The 19,476-nt window shown below is 37.3% G+C and overlaps 1 protein-coding gene across 2 annotated transcripts in view; it reads right to left on the reverse strand.

Annotated features, from left to right (window-relative positions):
- Positions 1-10,526: 10,526 nt before the first annotated feature.
- SLC10A7 (solute carrier family 10 member 7) overlaps positions 10,527-19,476 on the reverse strand; it is a 167,307-nt gene continuing 158,357 nt past the window's right edge. Inside the window, exons 11-12 of one of the 2 annotated variants that reach the window (XM_039339000.1) lie at positions 15,316-15,461; positions 10,527-13,333 (exon numbers count right to left, since the gene is read on the reverse strand). In XM_039339000.1, the coding sequence (XP_039194934.1) occupies positions 13,289-13,333; positions 15,316-15,461 (191 nt within the window). In that variant the 3' untranslated portion in view covers positions 10,527-13,288. Of the gene's footprint in view, positions 13,334-15,315; positions 15,462-19,476 lie in introns of those variants that run through there. The other variant, XR_005556198.1, reaches the window with a different exon arrangement.

The raw sequence follows: 19,476 nt of genomic DNA on the forward strand, positions 1-19,476 counted from the left end.
CTTTCTAAACAACATTTTCCCACAGGACTATATTTTTATAATTAATTTTCAAGTTATTTCAAATCCCTCTGGACCCTTCATTCATTTATTACTTTCTAAAATCAAGATTCTAACTAACCCTTTGTTATTTATTACCCCTCTAATTTTTAAAAGTCCTTAGTCTTGTATTTAAATCTTCTTTCTCCCAGGTTAAATAACACTCTCACTGAATGATCTAAAACTTGCTGATTCAAAGATTCTTAATAGTTGAAAAGCATTTAAAAGCAATTCCAAAATTTGTCAAGAAATGGGGTTTGATTGAGCTTTTTCTCTACACAATATAGACCATGTTAATGGTTTTGAGCTTGGTGGAACTCCTTGAACTCCCAGCCGCTCAATACACACATTGATAGCAAAAACCTCGGTTCCTGCAGTCCACTCATGAGGAGCAACTGTCTGGAGTGCACATGGGCCTTCTCATGACCTCTCTTTTTTTTTTCTGGAGAGATTACAAGTGGGCAGATTTTCTTATGACTTCATTATACTTTGAAACAAGTCAGCTGACTGTAGAGCAGTCATACCAACCAATATATTATTAGCAGACCTATGTTTCATTTGCAAGAAATGAGAATCTATTTTATTAGTTCATTGCATTATCAAATTTGCTATTTATGCATCATGGCTTCACATTACTGATTTCTCATGTTTTTTGCTTGAAGTACTTGCATTACCTCTTCAGTGCCCTCACCAGCTGCCTTTTCTTAAATGGCACTTTATTATGATAATTATTTTGCAGTGGCTTTAATGACTCCAGTCCAATAATAGGGTCCCTAGATGGTGATCTGCTAACAACTCATATAGTAACCAGGAGAAGAACTTTGATTCTGCAGGTTAAGGTCAGAGATGCCTCATGTCCCCACTGAAGCTTGAAACCACGCTATCCATTACAGCTCAGCTACTTCTAATGTCAACCCATAATTGATTCTTTATAAACAGAGGCTGTTTTACAGGCCAGCCAAAGTTCATAATAACAATTAATATGTATTGTCAGTCATTAGGTGCTACTGCTGAGGTGTCAAGGCCATTCTTTCACCAGTGGGGAGGAAATGTTGATGTGACATAATACTTAATAGGGTGATGACCTAAGTACATAAAGGAGAAGAGAATATCCAAAGTAATCCTATATGTGCTTAGAAGTTCAATGGGAATTTCTTTTAGCTAAGAGTGTGGCTTTTAAACAAGGACTGGAAAGATTAGCAATGTCATATTTGTACTTTCCTGGATGAAAAGGGATGTTTATGTGCCATATTCTGAAAAAAAAAGATTTCTGATTTTTCTAACAGAGGGCTAGCCTTACACAGATCTTCCCCTATAATATAGATGTGGTTCATACAATCACTATATCCATACAATTTGATAAGGTGCAATGTGCTTCATTTTTTCTTTGTGCATTAAGTGAGCCAAACCTCTGAAATAGGTTTGGTGGACAAATTGCCCCATGCATATTTTAGCATATCTAAGCTTATTTTCCTTAGTATTTTATTTACAATGGCCACCTCAACCTGATTCTTTCAGGTTTGTTTGGTTAAACTGACTAGTAGAAACTATGGAAACTGAAGTGTAACTGCCTGGACAGCAGTAATTTTACAGAACTCTCTTGGCTCTTTGGGGAAATTGCATTCACGGACTGGTCTACAAGTATAAGAAAATTTGTTGCATATGTGCTTTGTTGTGGGTACTGTGCTCCTTCAATTCTAAGTTCTTCATCCTGTGGGACACCTTCTGTCATTTTAAGCAGAAATCAACACACAAGTGGTTCATAGATGAATATGACACAATTTCCCCCAAGTTGGCATTATCTAGATCAGGGGCATCCAACCCTGGCAACTTTAAGACTTCAACAACCAGAATTCTCCAGCTAGCATGGCTGGCTGGAGAATTTTGGGAGTTGAAGTCCACAAGTTGCCAGGGTTGGACACTCCTGATCTAAATATTTCCTAAAAATCTCCAGTGAACATAGCTTCTGGAAGAACAATCCAATATATCTGGAAAATGCCTGGTTAAAGCATGTGGAAAGTGCCTCCACTTCATGGTCTTATTTATATACTTGTTTTGCATATGTGTGCATATCCAGTTATTAACAGATGTATTGATGCAATAAAACTTAGCGAGAAATCAGGCTTCATGCCTCCAGCAGCCATGTTCAACAGCTGAAGTTTTCCCCAGCAATACATTTCCATGCTTGGAGATGCAAATGATGAGGATGATATTAAAAATACATAAAATCCTGCTCCAATTGCTATGAAGTCTTACAGAAACTGAATAATACTAATCTTAGCAGCAGGGTAATTACTTTCCATTCTAATCTGGAAAGCAATCCATTCTGTTCATTTTGCAGTGGCCTATATTGACCACAAGAGGCCACTATTGCTAAATGTGTTGTCTAATTCAGGCTTTTTTTTCAAGAAAAGACTGCATTTGTTCAGTTTATTATGCTATGTATGCACACAGATACAGACACACAGAAACACACACAGAAACAGATACAGACACAGATATAGACACACACACACCCATAGACACAGACACAGATACACACTTTTTAAAGATTCCAACTACATTTTTATAATGTAGAATCGTATTGCAGACAGGATCATGGGACTACGAAATCTGGGTTGCAAAAATCCAGAATCTGGCTCCATCAATCACAGAGAGACACATAAATCTCTAACTCTTTGCTCCCATCTGCTGGTCATCCTGGTTTTTTGCAGCCTAGATTACTAGCCCTAAGCCAAAATTGCTTGGATGCATCAATATTAGTAAATATTGCATTTTCACTTTTAGTTTTGTCACATATAGAATACATTTATTTATTCTTATGCTTTTACTTAGAGCTGTTAAAAGATTAGATGTAACCTATGATTATTTTATCCATCTACATGACATTTTTCATTTTCTCTGTCCTTACCATCATTTTGTCTCCTTTTATCTATCTATCTATCTATCTATCTATCTATCTATCTATCTATCTATCTATCTATCTATCTATCTATCTATCTATCTATCATCTTTTCAAAAGGCTGAAAAGAACAAAAAAGATTGTCCCAGTGGTCAAAGGCCCCGGAAACAAAAAATAAAGGCAACACATACTAAAGGGAGGCAAGACTTGTTATCATTCTCTTCATTTTATGTTGATAAAATTGTAAGGGAATAAACTGATAAGTATGTACATTTAGAATAGTCCTTTTTCTGGCTGGGAATTTTGGTCTTACTGGGGAATTTTGGGAGTTGAAGTCATAAAACATAAAGTTTTCAAGTTTGAAATACACTGATTTATGACTCTCTGGCATTATTAGTTAATACTAATTGTGGTCTTTACACTTTGCTTCCTTCTCTCCTTGTAGATATAAAATCCAGCCATTTAAATTAAGCAACATTTTTTCCTTCAAACTGAAAAGCATACTGTATTAAAAATTCATTTTTTAAAAATAATATATATAACTTTATTAAATGCTTGCATGAGGAAAAAAACCCCTGCAGCTAGTATTTTATTTTTCATATGCGGGATTTTGTGGTAATGATCTACCAGAATTATTTGTGACTTTAGAAAAGGGGGAGCAGGACCCTTTTTCAGGACAAGGTTTATGTTTGATGTTTAAATGTATGCTAGAGGCCTCACACTGGAAAACAGGCAAGTTGGAACAAAATGTTTTATATATATATATATATATATATATATATATATATATATATATATATATATATATATATATATATAAAAAAATAAAATTTCCTTCTCACTCTCATGAGTGGTATGTGTCTTCCTCAATCAGGTCCTCTACCAGAGGTCTGGCAGTTTGAAGGTTCTGCCCAGTATCCTGGCTGTCCATCACACTGCTCTCCTCTGGACACAGAGCCCTGATGATGTTCCTGGGATCTATTAGAGCCATTTTCCCAGCTTAGGATTCACAGTCCCAACTGCTCCAACCACCACCAAGACCACTTTGGCCTTTGCTTCCTTCATCTTTGTTTGTTCCTCCTTCAGGCCCTGGTACTTCTCCAACTTCTCATACTCCTTCTACCTGATGTTGCTGTCACTTGGCACCACTACATTCATTTTCATTGCTAGTCTTTGCTACTATCACAATGTCTGGTTGATTGGCCAGACATCCATCTAGATTGGGAAATTCCACAGGATCTTACCCCTGTTATTCTCCACCATCTTTTCTGGAAGTTCACTCTTAACTTGGGTGGGAGATCATACACTGTACAGATGTTCCCCAAATGCCAGCTTTGTTAATTGTTATGTTGTTCAATGTATGCTGCTCCTGCCTTACACTCAGCCACTATGTCTCTGAAGTCTGTTTGCACAGTCTTCACCTTAGGTCCTATCTAGCATGATAGGCCACTGCATCTATAGATCTGGTGCTTAGTTTTTGTGCTGCTATTATCAGTGTCTAAATGCTGTCTTTTAGTTCAGCCCTTTCCAGCCACTGTCACTCAGATATCTGTCAATGGTACACCCCATGCAGAGCCTTGTCTTGCCATGGCATTTTCTCTCCCACATCTGCTGCTGCCTCACCCACTCTCTCAGCAGCTCATTTTTGGTTGCCATCTTACTGAAGTGCTCCTGGATACGCTGGGATTCATCCAGAAAAGTAGCTTTGACACTCACCACACTCTGCTCACCCTCTTCCCAGTTAGCATGCAGTCTCTGGATATTGAGGTGGAAACCTCCATACATTGTGAGAAGCTTGCATGTCTTCACATCAGCGGTTTCCATGTCCTCCTTTGGCCAGCTCACTATACTGGCAGGGTGTATATGTGAATACATAAACAAATCATATCCTATTGGGAATAATCCTTCCAAAATAACTAACTATAACTTTCTGCAGCTGGGGTGGGGCATCCCAGCAATCAGATCAGATCACCAAGGTTTTTTGGAAAACCTGGTGTTAGTAACTTTTTAAGGGCCAACAGGATTGGATAAATTTGATCCACCCACAGAAGTCCATCTTCTTTCAGCATAAAGACCAGAAGGGAACCCTCACTTCCTTTATTCAATAGATGGACACTTCTGGAGCAGGCAGTCCCAAAAGATAACTATATAATACATTAAAGGTGACAACTAGTACTTTGAATTATACCTAGTAGCCAACTAGTAGCGAATGCAGCTTTTGCAGTATAAATGATATTGTGCAAAATGAGATGTACCCCATAATAAGCAGTTTTACCGCATCCTGGATTACCTGTAGCTTTTTGGTAGACTAGGGGGAACACATCGCAATAGTCCAACTGAGAGTTGATCAAGACATGAAAGACAGTAACCATAGCCTGCCCTAAGACTTGGTGCACCAGATGAAATTGAGCAGAAACTTTCCTGGCCACAGGTGCTATCGGTTCCTTGATCAGCTGTGATACATGTAATATTTAAACCAATATTTTGCTTAAAATTAGCTTATTTTAGATTGAGGGCAATAGAAGAAGGGGACGACAGAGAATGAGGTGGCTGGATGGAGTCACTGAAGCAGTAGGCGTGAGCTTAAATGGACTCCAGAAGATGGTAGAGGACAGGAAGGCCTGGAGGATGTTGTCTATGGGGTCGCGATTGGTCGGACACGACTTCGCAACTAACAACAACAAGATTTTTTAAATTATTGAAACATTTTAACTACTTTGGAATTATTAGTATTAAAATATCATTGTAAAATGGAAAATGTTTGGGATATTCACAAAATCCAATACATGCACATAGAACCTTATAAACATAAATGTGAGCACACAAGAAAGCTTGACTGCAGAAGGAAAGAAAACCAAAAGGGATCTAAAGGATCTACCAATTATTCAAGTTATGATAGCTACTAAATGGCCTTGCCCATTTTTCTGATCATGTATGCTGTGGGAATATCCCATAGGCTAGCTTTAACAAAGATGCTCCTGATGTATGTGCATAATAGTTTGATATATATGAGAAAATTCCCTGGTTAGAAATTAACATCTACAAAAATGAGATTATGTGACTATAATGGGATTGGGAGAGGAGTACAAATTTCACCCCAGTAGTTCAACACTGAAACCCAGAAAGATCTGTGGATCTTAATACTTTTTAGCTGGAAGGCTGTTTTCCTTCCTGATGAGCAGATGCTCAGGTTTGATACAACTGCTGTTTGGGAGGTCCTGCAGAAAGTCAATACTTGGAAAACTACATGTCCTGATAAAATCCCTGGGTGAGTACTTAAGGAGTGTGCTGACCAGCTAGCCACTGTTTTCACAGACATCTTCAATCTCTCGTTGCATCAGGCCACGGTTCCATCATGTTTTAAGACTACAATCATTGTACCAGTGTCCCCCCAACATTATAATCACATGCCTTAATGATTACCATCCAGTTCTACTCACTTCCATTATGATGAAGTGTTTGACAGATTGGTAAAGGACTATATGATTTCATGCCTTCCCCCTACATTTGCCTCATTACAGTTTGCCTATCAAAAGATGTACTTTCCTGTGTGCTTCATCTTAGCTTGGCGCACCTGGAGGGGAAGAATACTCATGTGCGAATGCTGTTTGTTGATTTTAGTTCGGCATTCAACACAATCATTCCTCAGTATCTGGTGAACAAACTGGGCCTTTTAGGTTTTAATATTCCTTTATATAATTAGATACTTGACTTCCTTATTGATAGGTCCCATTTTTTCCTAGTTGGCAAGAAAGTTTCCAACTCCATCTCCTTGAGTACGGGTTCCCCACAGGGCTGTGTCCTGAGTCCGCTACTGTTCACCTTGATGACCCACGACTGCTGTGCCAAATCTGCTACGAATCATATTGTGAAGTATGCAGATGACATGGCAGTTGTGGGTCTTACACAGGATGACAGTGAAGATGCTTATAGGGAAGAGGTGAAGGCTCTGGTGGACTGGTGCAATAAAAGTAACCTGGTTCTAACTGTTGCTAAAACAAAGGAGATCATTGTAGATTTTAGAAAGAGCTGGCATAGTCATACTCCACTCAGTATCAAGGATGCAGCTGTAGAGGTGGTCAACAGTGTTAAGTATTTCAAGATGCAGACTACTAACAATCTGAATTGGTCTTTCCACACCTCATCCTTAGTGAAGCGTGCAAACCAGTCTCTGTATTTCCTGGTCTGATGAGGAGAGCACATCTCTCTCCTTCTGTCCTGGCCACTATTTACAGAGGCACGATTGAGAGGATTTTAACAAACTGCATCATTGTCTGGTTTGGGGGCAGCAGTATCTCAGATAGAAAGTCCACACAGAGAGTGATAAGGACAGCTGAAAAGAACATAGGAAGCTCGCTTCCTGGTATTCAGGATGCTGCTTATAAGCGCTATGTGCTTAGAGCTCAAAGCATTGTTAGACACCCCACACACCCACTTTATGGTCTGTTTCTATTGCTCCCCTCTAGGAGGAGGTTTCAAAGTATTTCTAGCAGGACTACCCAATTTTGTAATAGCTTTTTTCCCTATGTCACCCGTCTGGTAAACTTGCAAGGTTTCTTTTTCTTGCCATGTACATGTATACATAATCCAAACTAAACTATTGTTTCTCTGTGTTATATAATATATGTGGGTATATGCATAATTCTGTATTTATTTATTTATGTCATATTTATGTAGTGTATATTGGAGGTGGTGACCCTTTCAGAGCTGTATGCAACAAAATTTCATTTTAATGTGTGCCGATAAGTGTACATTCAAAGTGACAATAAAGTTATTAGTCTATCCTACTTCTTTCTTTGCTGCAGAGCTATTATTTCCTCAAAGTTTCAAGTGTGTCTGCAGTTTTTGAAATGGCCCTGAGAGCTAACACCACTAATATGTACGTCCAGAGGAATTTATTGATGGTCAGGAGGAAATTATTCAGCAGGAAGAAAGTAACATAAATCTGTAAGAACTTATATTGATGGGAAACGTTTTAGTACACATCCTCATAGTAATTAGGTGCCATTTATGAATCAGTGGTTTCTTATTTTCACACTAGTAGAAACTGATTTTTTTTTTTTTTTTTTAAAAAATGAAGATACTTAACTGGGCAGCTCAACAGTTTAATTTCTGGATTTGTTTGGCAGACAGAATAATTAAAATGTAATTCACAAGTAATAACTATGGAAGTTGCCAGATCACTGTCCTCTTCTGATTAAAATCTAAGATGGGTAGTGAATTTAGCGAATCAGATTTTAAACTTCTGGTGCAGTCTAAACATCACATAAATCTTTTGTTCTTTTCACTAGCAATCACACTGCTCCAAGGATGTTACACAAAACAAAATAGCAACAAAAATAGGTAGTGAAGTTAAAGGCCTATGTTGATGAAGATGATGATGATGATAATAATAATAATAATATTAATAATAATAATAATAATGAAGTTGGAAGGGATCTTGGAGGTCATCTAGTCCAACCACCTGCTTAGGCAGGAAACCCTATACAATTTCGGACAAGTGGCTGTCCAGTCTTTTCTTAAAAACTTCCAGTGTTGGAGCATTCACCACTTCTGGAGGCAGGTTGTTCCACTGGTTAATTGTTCTGTCAGGAAGTTTCTCCTTAGTTCTAGGTTGCTTCTCTCCTTGATCAGTTTCCCTCTGTTGCTTCTCGTCCTGCCTTCAGGCGCCTTGGAGAATAGCTTGATTCCCTCTTCTTTGTGGCAGCCCCTGAGATATTGGAACACTGCTATCATGTCCCCCCTTGTCCTTCTCTTCATTAAACTAGACATACCCAATTCCAGCAACCGTTCCTTATATGTTTTAGCCTCCAGTCCCCTAATCATCTTTGTTGCTCTTCTCTGTACTCTTTCTAGAGTCTCAACATCTTTTTTACATCGTGGTGACCAAAACTGGATGCAGTATTCCAAGTGTGGCCTTACCAAGGCTTTGTAAAGTGGTATTAACATTCCACATGTTCTTGATTCTATCCCTGATCATGCAGCCTAGCACTGTGTTGGCCTTTTTGGCAGCTGCAGCACACTGCTGGCTCATATTGATTGTCAGACTTTAATATAATGGATTTCATCTGCTATGGACATTTTCATATTATTTGCAATTATTATGATATATCTTCTGATTCAGCAATCAGGAATGAGCTCCTCTCCAAATTAGTCTATAAAAGCCAAATTATACTATAATATAAAAATATTAACAAAACTGAAACATCCTTTTTCAATAAGCAAAAGCAAATCAACCTCTCTTCTTTCACATGAAATTTTGGAAACTCTTTAGCAATACCTGTGACCAGTAATTTGTTTTATATTTCCTCTGGCATTGTTAGAGCACTCTCCTTCTGATTTTTCCGACACACTTGTTGTTTCTGGCAAGGTAGTGTTTGTTAGAATCATCTATAAAGATCTCAGTTTTAGAGACCACTTAAAGTACTTATCACTTCATCTTGGAGAATGAATCCCATAAATTAGAAACAATAGAAAGAACTCTCTTGTATTTATCAACTTTAGGAATCTTCAATTTCACATCTATACTTTTAAGATTACTATTGGGGGGGGGGAAGAACTGGCATTGTCTGGCTTTTATAATTAAGTTGGGAATTACAGGACTATTGGCTAGACTGGAAGTAAAACAAAACATTCTGGCAAATTACACTGTTATAAAACTGCATGGAATTCAACATGGCATGGCTGAAAGATTCTTTTACCTTACTTTTTCTTTTGAACCAAGCATTATGAAGTTGAGGATACATAAAACCCTGACAAAATGGCTGAAAGCTGAAAACTGAAAATTAATCGATGGTGCTTACCTCATTCCTTTCATTCCAAACATACTGGGTAGATAGGTAACTAATGCTCATTTTGATGTCTATGAACATCATTACTCAAGGTATCATACATACTTAAAACATATCTGAAAGAACTAGTGATTTCACTTTAACATTTAAGTTATGCTAATCCATAATTTAGTTTTTACATTCATCTAGAATTAGCATAGTTACAGTTAGTATATATGTGTGTAATAATGTAATTATTGCTGCTATGCCAAGATCTAGAAATATCACATACAGATGAAGTGTGACATTCCAGAAGTGGATGGAAATTTCTATTGTATGCTACAAAAATCCCAGCAACTTGGAAAGTGAAAGAGCTACTTAACCATATTTAGTACTCATCCTTAATTGGTTTTGGGAGACACGAATACTAAAAAGGATGTGTGCCAAATAAATAACTTGACTTACCACATGACCTTTTGTTTTGGCTAGGAAGGACTTCCTATCTGTCCCTTTTTCTATGTCAGTGACCTTTCCAGCATGGCTGATTTCCTGTCCGCCCCCTGTGGCTGTCCCCCCTTCCTTTGTAGCAATCTTCCCAACATGGCCAACTTTCTGTCCACTCTCTGTGGCTGTCTCCCACTTCTTTTTGCAGTGGATTGAGTACCAAACAAATGAGGAGTACCGGAACAACATTTTTGAGTCAAAAATGTGTCAAGCACCAAACTGTATGAGTTTTGAAGCAGCTGAGTACTAAGGTACCACTAAATTACTATTTACATCTACTAATATCCCTAACATCAAGAAAAAACAAGAAACAATTTTAATGAGTAGTTTTTATTTAAAATTATGTATATAAGCTTTAAAAAAAATAGAAAACCTATTGATAGGGAGGGAATCAAAAGAGAATGACCCTTGTTACAAAATCAATTGCAGAATGCTTGTCTTTTTCAAAGTTAACATCCAGAGAACCTTTTATAATTAAAGCCTTTAAAGATCTTAATCATCTTTAAATACAATGTAACATTCTAAATATGAAAAAGTTATGTCTGTGGATTTAAATATGCACTTCAGCTTTACTTTATGCATCATTCTAGAACAATCTACTCAACAGTTAAGTAAATAAAAAAATATGCCATTTAGTTTTCTCCAACCATAAACAACATTATCTCCAACGTCTCTCCTTGGAATTTGGTAAAATATATATGAAACTGCCATGATACATGTTCATCAAAATCTTGAACCAATGACATCGCAGTAACTTGAGGTAGATCTGTTGGAATAGTAACAGTGTAGTGACTGTTAAAAAGATGTTGCTCAACTTAGAGGAAGACAGAAGAATGGAAAATGAGTCAGAGCAAATTAGAACCATGTTTTCATCTGTAATGGGCAATTAAATTGACTCTCTGTAACAAGGTAACATGCATTCTTGTGCAAATTCTTTACATTTCCCTGGAATTTGCATGCAAAATAAATTGCAAAACTCTTTTAAAACAATCATTCTTTCTGTTACATAGCCCATGACTAAAAGGGCTGTTGACTTGGTAACATATATTTATAAACTTAGAAAAAGATTTATAAAAATAAACAGGAAAATGAGCAGTGTGTCCTTTTTCTAACTTTTTCTCTCTTCAAGTTTTAAAGTTGGTCTTCATTGTATATTAAGCCACCAACAGGAAATGGAAGGAATGTGTAATTTACATCTTGATCTGCTTAGTAGAGAATCTTGCTTGTGATTGCTTTGTTGTGCATTTCTGCAGGTTTTGCTAATTCTGTGGTTATGGTTACAGACATCTATATGTCACAACAACTTTAGAATTATGATTTATGGTGTACATGAAAATGATTGAGGGGCAGGACCCCCATATTTTTTGTGCTGACTTGTTAAATTTCACCAAATGCAATAGCTGTTAATAGATGCTTAGAATTTGCTGATTCATACATCTTTATCATTCAGGAACAAACTGCTTATTTCAGAAAAATGGCCAACTGGACACTAGTGAGCAAGCTATTTGATACAAATTATTTCTAACATCAAACATTTCAGCTTGGCATCAGATAAAATTACTTGGAAAGGAGAGTTAATCCCAACATGTTGGGATAGAAGTAGTAGGCATGTTTCCAACAGTTTAAATCTGAAATTAGAACAACATATAAGATATATGCTAGTCTCCAAGAGGCTGTTCTATTTTTTTACTATAATGCACACATGTTTAAAACCAGCATTTTCCTTCACGGAATGTTATGCAGAAGAAAATGCATAAATGTGCCCTTGAATAAGAAGGCTTCCCTGTATACTGTATGTCAAGAAAAACAGGGTTGTGAAAGCACTAGAAACCCATACATTATTTATAGAATCACATGACTCCCACATTGCTGTGGAAATAACGTTGTCTCTAAATTTGAGATCTGAAGGCCAATATCTTTAAGTATCCTGTTGATTATATTGTTAAATATATATTGTTTTTCCCTTTCTTTTTATCCAAATGTATTAATCAACATCCCTTCTAAAAAGTAGGATTTTTTTAAAAAATAAATCACCTTTAAACTCTGATTGTCAGGTTAATTAGATATACTCATTGCAGTGCTGCTTAAATTTCTATGGAATATATGTATCTTTGCTAGCTTGAGGGGGCAGTCTTCCAACCTCATTAATTTCTGTATGCTGCTCATGGGATATTGAACAATATAGCACTGAAAAGCCTGTAAATGGCAATAAAGTGACTGCTGCAATATTAGTATTTTTTATCGCTACTGGTGGGATGTCCTGCACAAGGAAAAAGGATAATCTGTTTTAGTAAACTATAGCAATGATAATAAAAACAGCTGGGCTTGTAAATCACTGGTGTTTCCTTACAACCTTGTCTTTGAGGAAGTTCAGAGTTCATTTAAGATATGCCACAGCACCATAAAAATGGATCTGAAGTATCTTGTGAAGCCATTAACTTTGAAGGAAGATAGAGAGAACTGTCTCAACAAATGCAAGTAATTTATGCTCCTCAGTTTCTCTCCAATGGCTGTCCCCTTGCTGAATATACACAAACTCAGAAGAAAAAGTCATGTCAAAGTAAGGATGTGACAGAATCAACAAAAGTTAAGTTCATTTCTTACTTAAATCTTCAGGAATCATCTCCTGCAAGGAACTAGAAGGTGGCAGAGGCCAGGAAAACATGTAAAAAGTTTATGAATAATTTGGACAACCCATGCAAAGCAGGTCCATTTGGTCTTCATTCACTGCAATAAAGCTTACAGAAGAGGAACCACTTGGTGCATTGAGATGTGCTACTGAGATGCGATCATGGAAGCTTTAAAGTTTCACTGCTAGGATGATTCACTCAGGAAGAGAAATAAAAGTGAACGAATGCAAATTCTGAGTGCAGCCTCTTATAATAACCAGTCATCTGATTTTGGAATCAATGCTTTTGTCAAAAGTATTTTAAGGCACTCCAGTAGGTATTTTAAATATATTTGTAGGTATAAAAATAAAGTAAGTGCTGAGGAAACATTCACATATGATCATCTCTTGCATTGTCTCTCTGTATGTACAAAATAGGACATATATACATTCACTAGGGCTGTTCCATTATACTTTCACTGGTACTTTGGGCTGCCTTGTTAATTTCATTGCCTGAAAAACATCAAATAAAAGAAATCACAATTAAATAACAATAGGACATATTTTCAAAATAATTACTGTTAATTGTTGCAACATTTCCCAGGCACTAGCAGTAGCAAGAGATACAGGGCTCTAGCCTCAAGTTACAAAATTAATTCCTTGTAGTATTACTAGTTTTCTTTTACTGAAACAATGTCAAGCATGAATTTATGTATCTCTTAGATTGCTAGAAATCAAAACTTTCAGTTTTGTTCTAAAGGTCACATCATAACCTCATAATATCACAACTTGGCTTCAACAATTCCTTTTCTCCTATTATGCTGAGATACCTGAGATTCCTTTTCTGCCCTCCTTGGCAAAGTATTTTACCATTTTAATCCAGGCATTTGCACAAACAACAAATGAAATGAGACATCTACTTTGGCAGGGGGTTGGACTAGATGACCTACGAGGGCCCTTCTAACTCTGTTATTCTATTTCTAATTCTACTATAATCTAAATAATAACAGCTGGTAACATTTATTTAGAGTGAGGTCCTATTTTTATTGGAACTTTTTTAAGGAAAAAAAATATTTTGTCCCTTCAGAAGAAAACAAGATGTTAAAGCACAAGGCATCCAAGGTGTGCTGACCTTACAGAAAGTATGATTTTTCTTTCCCAAATTTGATTACAGGGTTAAGTGTATTCAATCAGGGAAGTAAAAGTTCAAAAATGTCATAACCTATTGAGAAAGCAAGATCTTTGTTTTGATACATAGCACATCCTGCTGCACCATTTTTCAAGCAGAAAACCCTCTTGTTGGTGGAGCTTTAAACAGTTAAATTCTGTTTCAAGAAGAGATCGCATGTCGGTCTTATTAAGGATTTCACTGAAGCTGAGTATAGCTTTCTGCTTGAGAGGAATACTACAATGAAATGAAGGAAATAAGCATCAAAACATGATGCTATGTTTACCTGAAGAGCAGGACACCATTTTTAGACACATCAAAATCAACTGTAACTACTTTTTTTTTAAATCTGCATAAAATTTTAATCCAAACTCATTCAAATATAATAGTGTTTACTGTAAATTATGTAGAGAAATAAGGGGAAAGAACCCCTCTCACAGGGAGATAGATGGTTAACAGATAGATAGATAGATAGATAGATAGATAGATAGATAGATAGATAGATAGATAGATAGATAGATAGATAATAAATAGATATATTTTGAAACCCTATTTATTGCTTACTTTTTCAATGTGTCAGATTGCCAATGTGCATCTGTGTTTAGCACTCATTTTTTCCTCCCTCCCTGGTTAGTCAATATTTCCTCAGAGCAATCTAGAATATCCTACTGTAAATATAGTTTAGAAGAGTTCTGCTGCTCATCTTCTCTCCAGCAGAGCAGAATCTAAAGTGTCTCTTCTGCCTGATTGTCTGTTTTAATAACTGCTGCTTTCCCCCAGCGTCCTGGTGATCTCATTCGATCTCTTAATACCCACTTCTGTACTATGTAGCACAGGGGTCCCAACCCCCAGTCCGTGGACCAGTCCCGGGCTGCAGCATGCCAGCAACCAGGCCGCACAAACAAGCAAAGCCCCATCCGCAAGATGCAGGCAGCACACAAAACCATGCACCTCTGGTCCACAGAAAAACCTCTCCATGGAACTAGTCCCTGGTGCCCAAATATTTTAAATGTGCCCTCAGCCACAAAACAATAGTCCATTCTGAACATTTGAACCCATCCAACATGTTGGTTAGAAGTACCCTCAATTGTGTTCCAAGGATGGAATAAAATCTTTGTCTTCTTTCAGTCCTGGAACACTCATATTAAGCTAAAAATGGTTTGAGACCAGAATGTTTTGCACTCCTAGATTTATGTCACAGCATTAAGACTGTTTTTTGGACATTTTATTCCAGCATTAACAATGTAGTGGCAAATCATAATTTAAAATAATGGTTTCTCTTCTTTATTCCCAATAGTGAACTTGGCATGGGATCATGATTTCTTACCTTTTGTCTAGAAATCATCCAAGATTTTATTGTTGGTACCAAAAGGCTGCCAAGGAGGATCTGGGCTGGGTGATATATAAGCAATGGAACTGAAATTAAGGACAGATGCTTGTAGCCTTCAAATACTATCTTCAGCATTGGTATACCTGAGGGCAGAAATAGAATTCAAATTAAGAATCTTTTGATGATTTTTCTGAGCTAAGAATCATGGGACTGTATTTAACTTTTAAAACATTTTGCTAAAATTTTAAAAAAAAAGCAAAACTCCCAATTTTAATAACAGAAGGCACAAAAAATAAAGCAATAAATTAAATATTAATTTATATATATATATATATATATATATATATATATATATATATATATATATTAATGTATTTATTACACAACATATAATTAAATATAGCAATGTATATTTTAGTCACATTATATTATTACCATACAATAATATAACAGATTATATAATGATCATACAATAGATTTTGGTGGGAATATATTTGAGTTTTTTTCCCCAGTGTGCCTGCCATGCATTCTTCTCGTCTTGTCTGCTTTTAGTTCTGCACTCTAGAACAGGGGTGTCAAACTCAATTTCACTGAGGGCCACATCAGCATTGCAGTTGCCCTTGGGGGGCCGGGTGGGTGTGGCCAGGGTGGGTGCAGCCTACTGGGTGGGCATGGATGGAGTGGGTGTGGCCTACTGGGTAGGCATGGCCAGCTCTACATCATTTGCATCAAGGGTGCCTGTGGGGGCCTGGGCAGGAGTGGGCCAGATCTGAGGGTCTCTGGCAGAAGGGGGGTGGGACCGGGGCAAGCGCCAAGGCATGGTCCATTTCTTCATTCCTCACAAAGGGTGACACCTCCCCAGCATGCACCCAGGGGGCAGGGGCGATCCGGCAGGGGCTGGTTCCTCGCTGTTTCCAGACGGCCTTGTGGAGCTAAGACTGAATGCGTTTCAGCATAGATGGCCACCACAAAATTGTACATTGGCTCCCAGCTGGCCTGGGCCAGGGCCAAGGCAGTGGGGGCCATTCCCTCACTGTTTCCAGAATGTCTTCGCGGGCCGCATCCGGCCCCTGGGCCTTGTGTTTGACATGTCTGCTCTAGAAAGAGTGCAGGGAAGAGCAACAAAGATGATTAGGGGACAGGAGGTTAAAAGGTATGAAGAATGTTTGCAGGACAATATCTAGTCTAGTGAAGAGAAGGATTAGGGGTGACATGATAGCAGTGTTCCAATATCTAAGGGGCTGCCACAAAAAAGAGGGGATCAACCTATTCTCCAAAGCACCTGAAGGCAGGACAAGGAGCAATGGGTGGAAACTCATCCAGGAAAGAATCAACTTAAAACTAAAGAGAAATTCCTGAAAGTTTAAATGGCTTAGCTACACATAAGGGAAGATGTTTTGCATGTTCCACAACTAGGATTGGAATTTCTGTCACTAAGCATATTGGTCATAAAGCACATTGTTGGTGACAGCAATCTTGGCATTCCCTATTGCCAAATTCCACAAATCCTTAGACAAAGACCCACCCCAATCCAAGCCATTCTGGGCTCGATCCTCCCAGGCTGAATTACTACCATGGACTGTACTCTAAATGCTGCAACCAAATTACTGCAGACACTAGAAATATTTTAAGTTGCAAATATCAATGCAACTATTATGGTTTATAGATCTGGGCAGATCTGGATAGATTTGTTAGGCATTTGGGTGCATCGTGCACATGCTTTTTGTTAGGTGGAAAGTGAGTTTAGGGAGTATTTAGAACGGCAAAAATCTGTGGCTTTGGTTAGGTTGGTTTCTTGCATTTTACCGTCCATGTTTTTGTGTCATATTGATGTTTAGTGTCAGGATACATTTAAATTTGCAGACTTTGGGGCTGCAGGGTTTCAGTTTTCTTATGTTTAGTATCATTTTTTGCAGGTGTAAAATTGACCTAAACACAAATCCAGCTCAGAGTAACACAAGAATTTTAAAGACAAGGCAAAACCTATAACAAAATAAAAGCAAAAAACTCCTCTGTTGCTTTAAACTGCTTGCACAACAGTGCAAGTCTTTGCCTAGTGCTACTTAAGGCCTACTCTAAATAAATAACTAAATGAAACTATTTAAGAAATCTAGAAAAAGAAATGACTCAAAAAGATTGCACCCTTTGGCACAAAAAGATGCTCTTTTTTAGAGCACATGACTTCAGTTTAACCCAGTAGAAAATCAATAAGTATATGCCTCCTATGCTGATACACCACATAATTTCACATATAGCCATCTGTTTTCTTGTTTTTTCACAATGTTTCTTTTGCAATCACTACACTCCATGAAAATAGCATGCTGAACTTCACACCATTTTTAAGCTATAATTGTAAAAACAAATTGGCAAATTCCATCTTGCTCTCCTTTAAGCTACAGAAATGAACAAATCAGTGTTAATGCTTCAGGTGCTGCGTCTGTGTCACCATGGTTGACGGGACCCAAGCAGGCATTAGGAGATAGCATTTGACTTTATGGCACTCTACATGCATTTACAATTTTACAGGAATTTTAAAACTGACATACTGAAGAATGTTTATAAATCATTAATAAAAATGCCTCTTTAATACCATGCATTGTTTGAGAGACATAAGGAGGCACATAGTGTAAATGGTTTTCTTTCTGACTAATGTAATTTATACAAAAAAAAAAAAATCCCCACTGTGTATAAGTATAACCAAGGATAGATAAAGAGCACCATCTCAGCACATTACTCTACCTGATCCAATCACTTGGGAAATCCCTAATGTACGGCACATCCTGTTTCCATGTTATACATGACACATTTGTCTAAAATTACTCAACAGATTTTGACATTGCAGCATAGAGCTTTCAACTGTCATCTCCCAAGCAGGAAATCCACACAAGAGCAACAAGCATCCAAGGATTCCTTTTATCCCAGACATGATAACAAAGATGAAACATGAAGAACTGAAGTTCACATTCTCACTTCCCTACATCCATTATCTATTTCGGTATTTTTATTTTATGTACCTTGATTTCCTCAGAGTGGCAACTGAAATACAGGATATTTAATATGCAAAACGCACATTCATGAAATTATTATTTGGCCCAATTCTTATTTATTCTAATAGTTGGTGTTCTATTTCTTCAGTAGTCATGTCAAATTCATCCTTTTATTACTGAATTACACCCCAAATCACCTTCATATATTTATAGTATATATTTTACTTAAATATTCTAGATAAAGCTTTAGAGGAAGTAGCTACTCGTAACATGGATACACTGGGGTAGTCTTCCCAGTATGACAACTATGTTGACTCCATCATGTCCAATTAGCAGTTTGGCTAGGAATCCTTGGAGTTATGGCACCAGATTGGGCTATTTAACAAAAGACAAAAAGCTTCTGTGGTAAAAAAAATAACACAATATGACTTTTCTGCCCATAAAAAGGCTTGTCTGCTAAACAGAAAAAGAAAGACAACCCCACCAAAGAGCACCTTTTACATGTTCTTTTCACAAAACAAAATTCCTTGGGCCATGTAAATAGGATTTAACCCAAGCTTATAGCAATGAAAGGTGTCTACTTTATATATGGCTGTAATGAAGGATACACTACTGAAGACATCTGTCAAAAGAAAAGTTAAAACATAATCTAATTTGACTTGACTTCTCAGTTTGATATTACTGTCAGGCAATAAGTACTAAAAGCTTGCAACCGCACTACTTTATGGTACGCAAACCTTTCAATGGTTTAAAGCATTTCTCTCTCTCTCTCTCTCTCTCTCTCTCTCTCTCTCTCTCTCTCTCTCTCTCTGTGTGTGTGTGTGTGTGTGTGTAAAAGCATCAAAAGCTATACAGAGCATGGGGGGTGTTAATGCTATACACACATTAAGCCTAGCAGAGGCTTAACACATTTGTTTCAGTTCTTATTTTGTCAGATGCACAAAGAAACAAAAAGAATTGATGCCAAAAACCAGCATTTTGCAAGTGAATTTCAGAAGTGTGATCTCTGGGTAGGGGGTGAAATTTCAGCTGCAAATGCAAAGATAGGTTTAAATTTTCTAGTAGGTTCAACCCATCTATATACACAACCAAGGGCAAGAGAAAAGCAGCCATTTGGTGATCACTTCATCTTACTTTGATATTTTCTGAATGTGGAACTACAATATGCTGC

The sequence above is a fragment of the Crotalus tigris genome, unplaced genomic scaffold (genome assembly GCF_016545835.1).
Source record: "Crotalus tigris isolate CLP2741 ecotype Arizona unplaced genomic scaffold, ASM1654583v1 scf7180000017725.2566008, whole genome shotgun sequence".
NCBI lineage: Eukaryota > Metazoa > Chordata > Lepidosauria > Squamata > Viperidae > Crotalus > Crotalus tigris.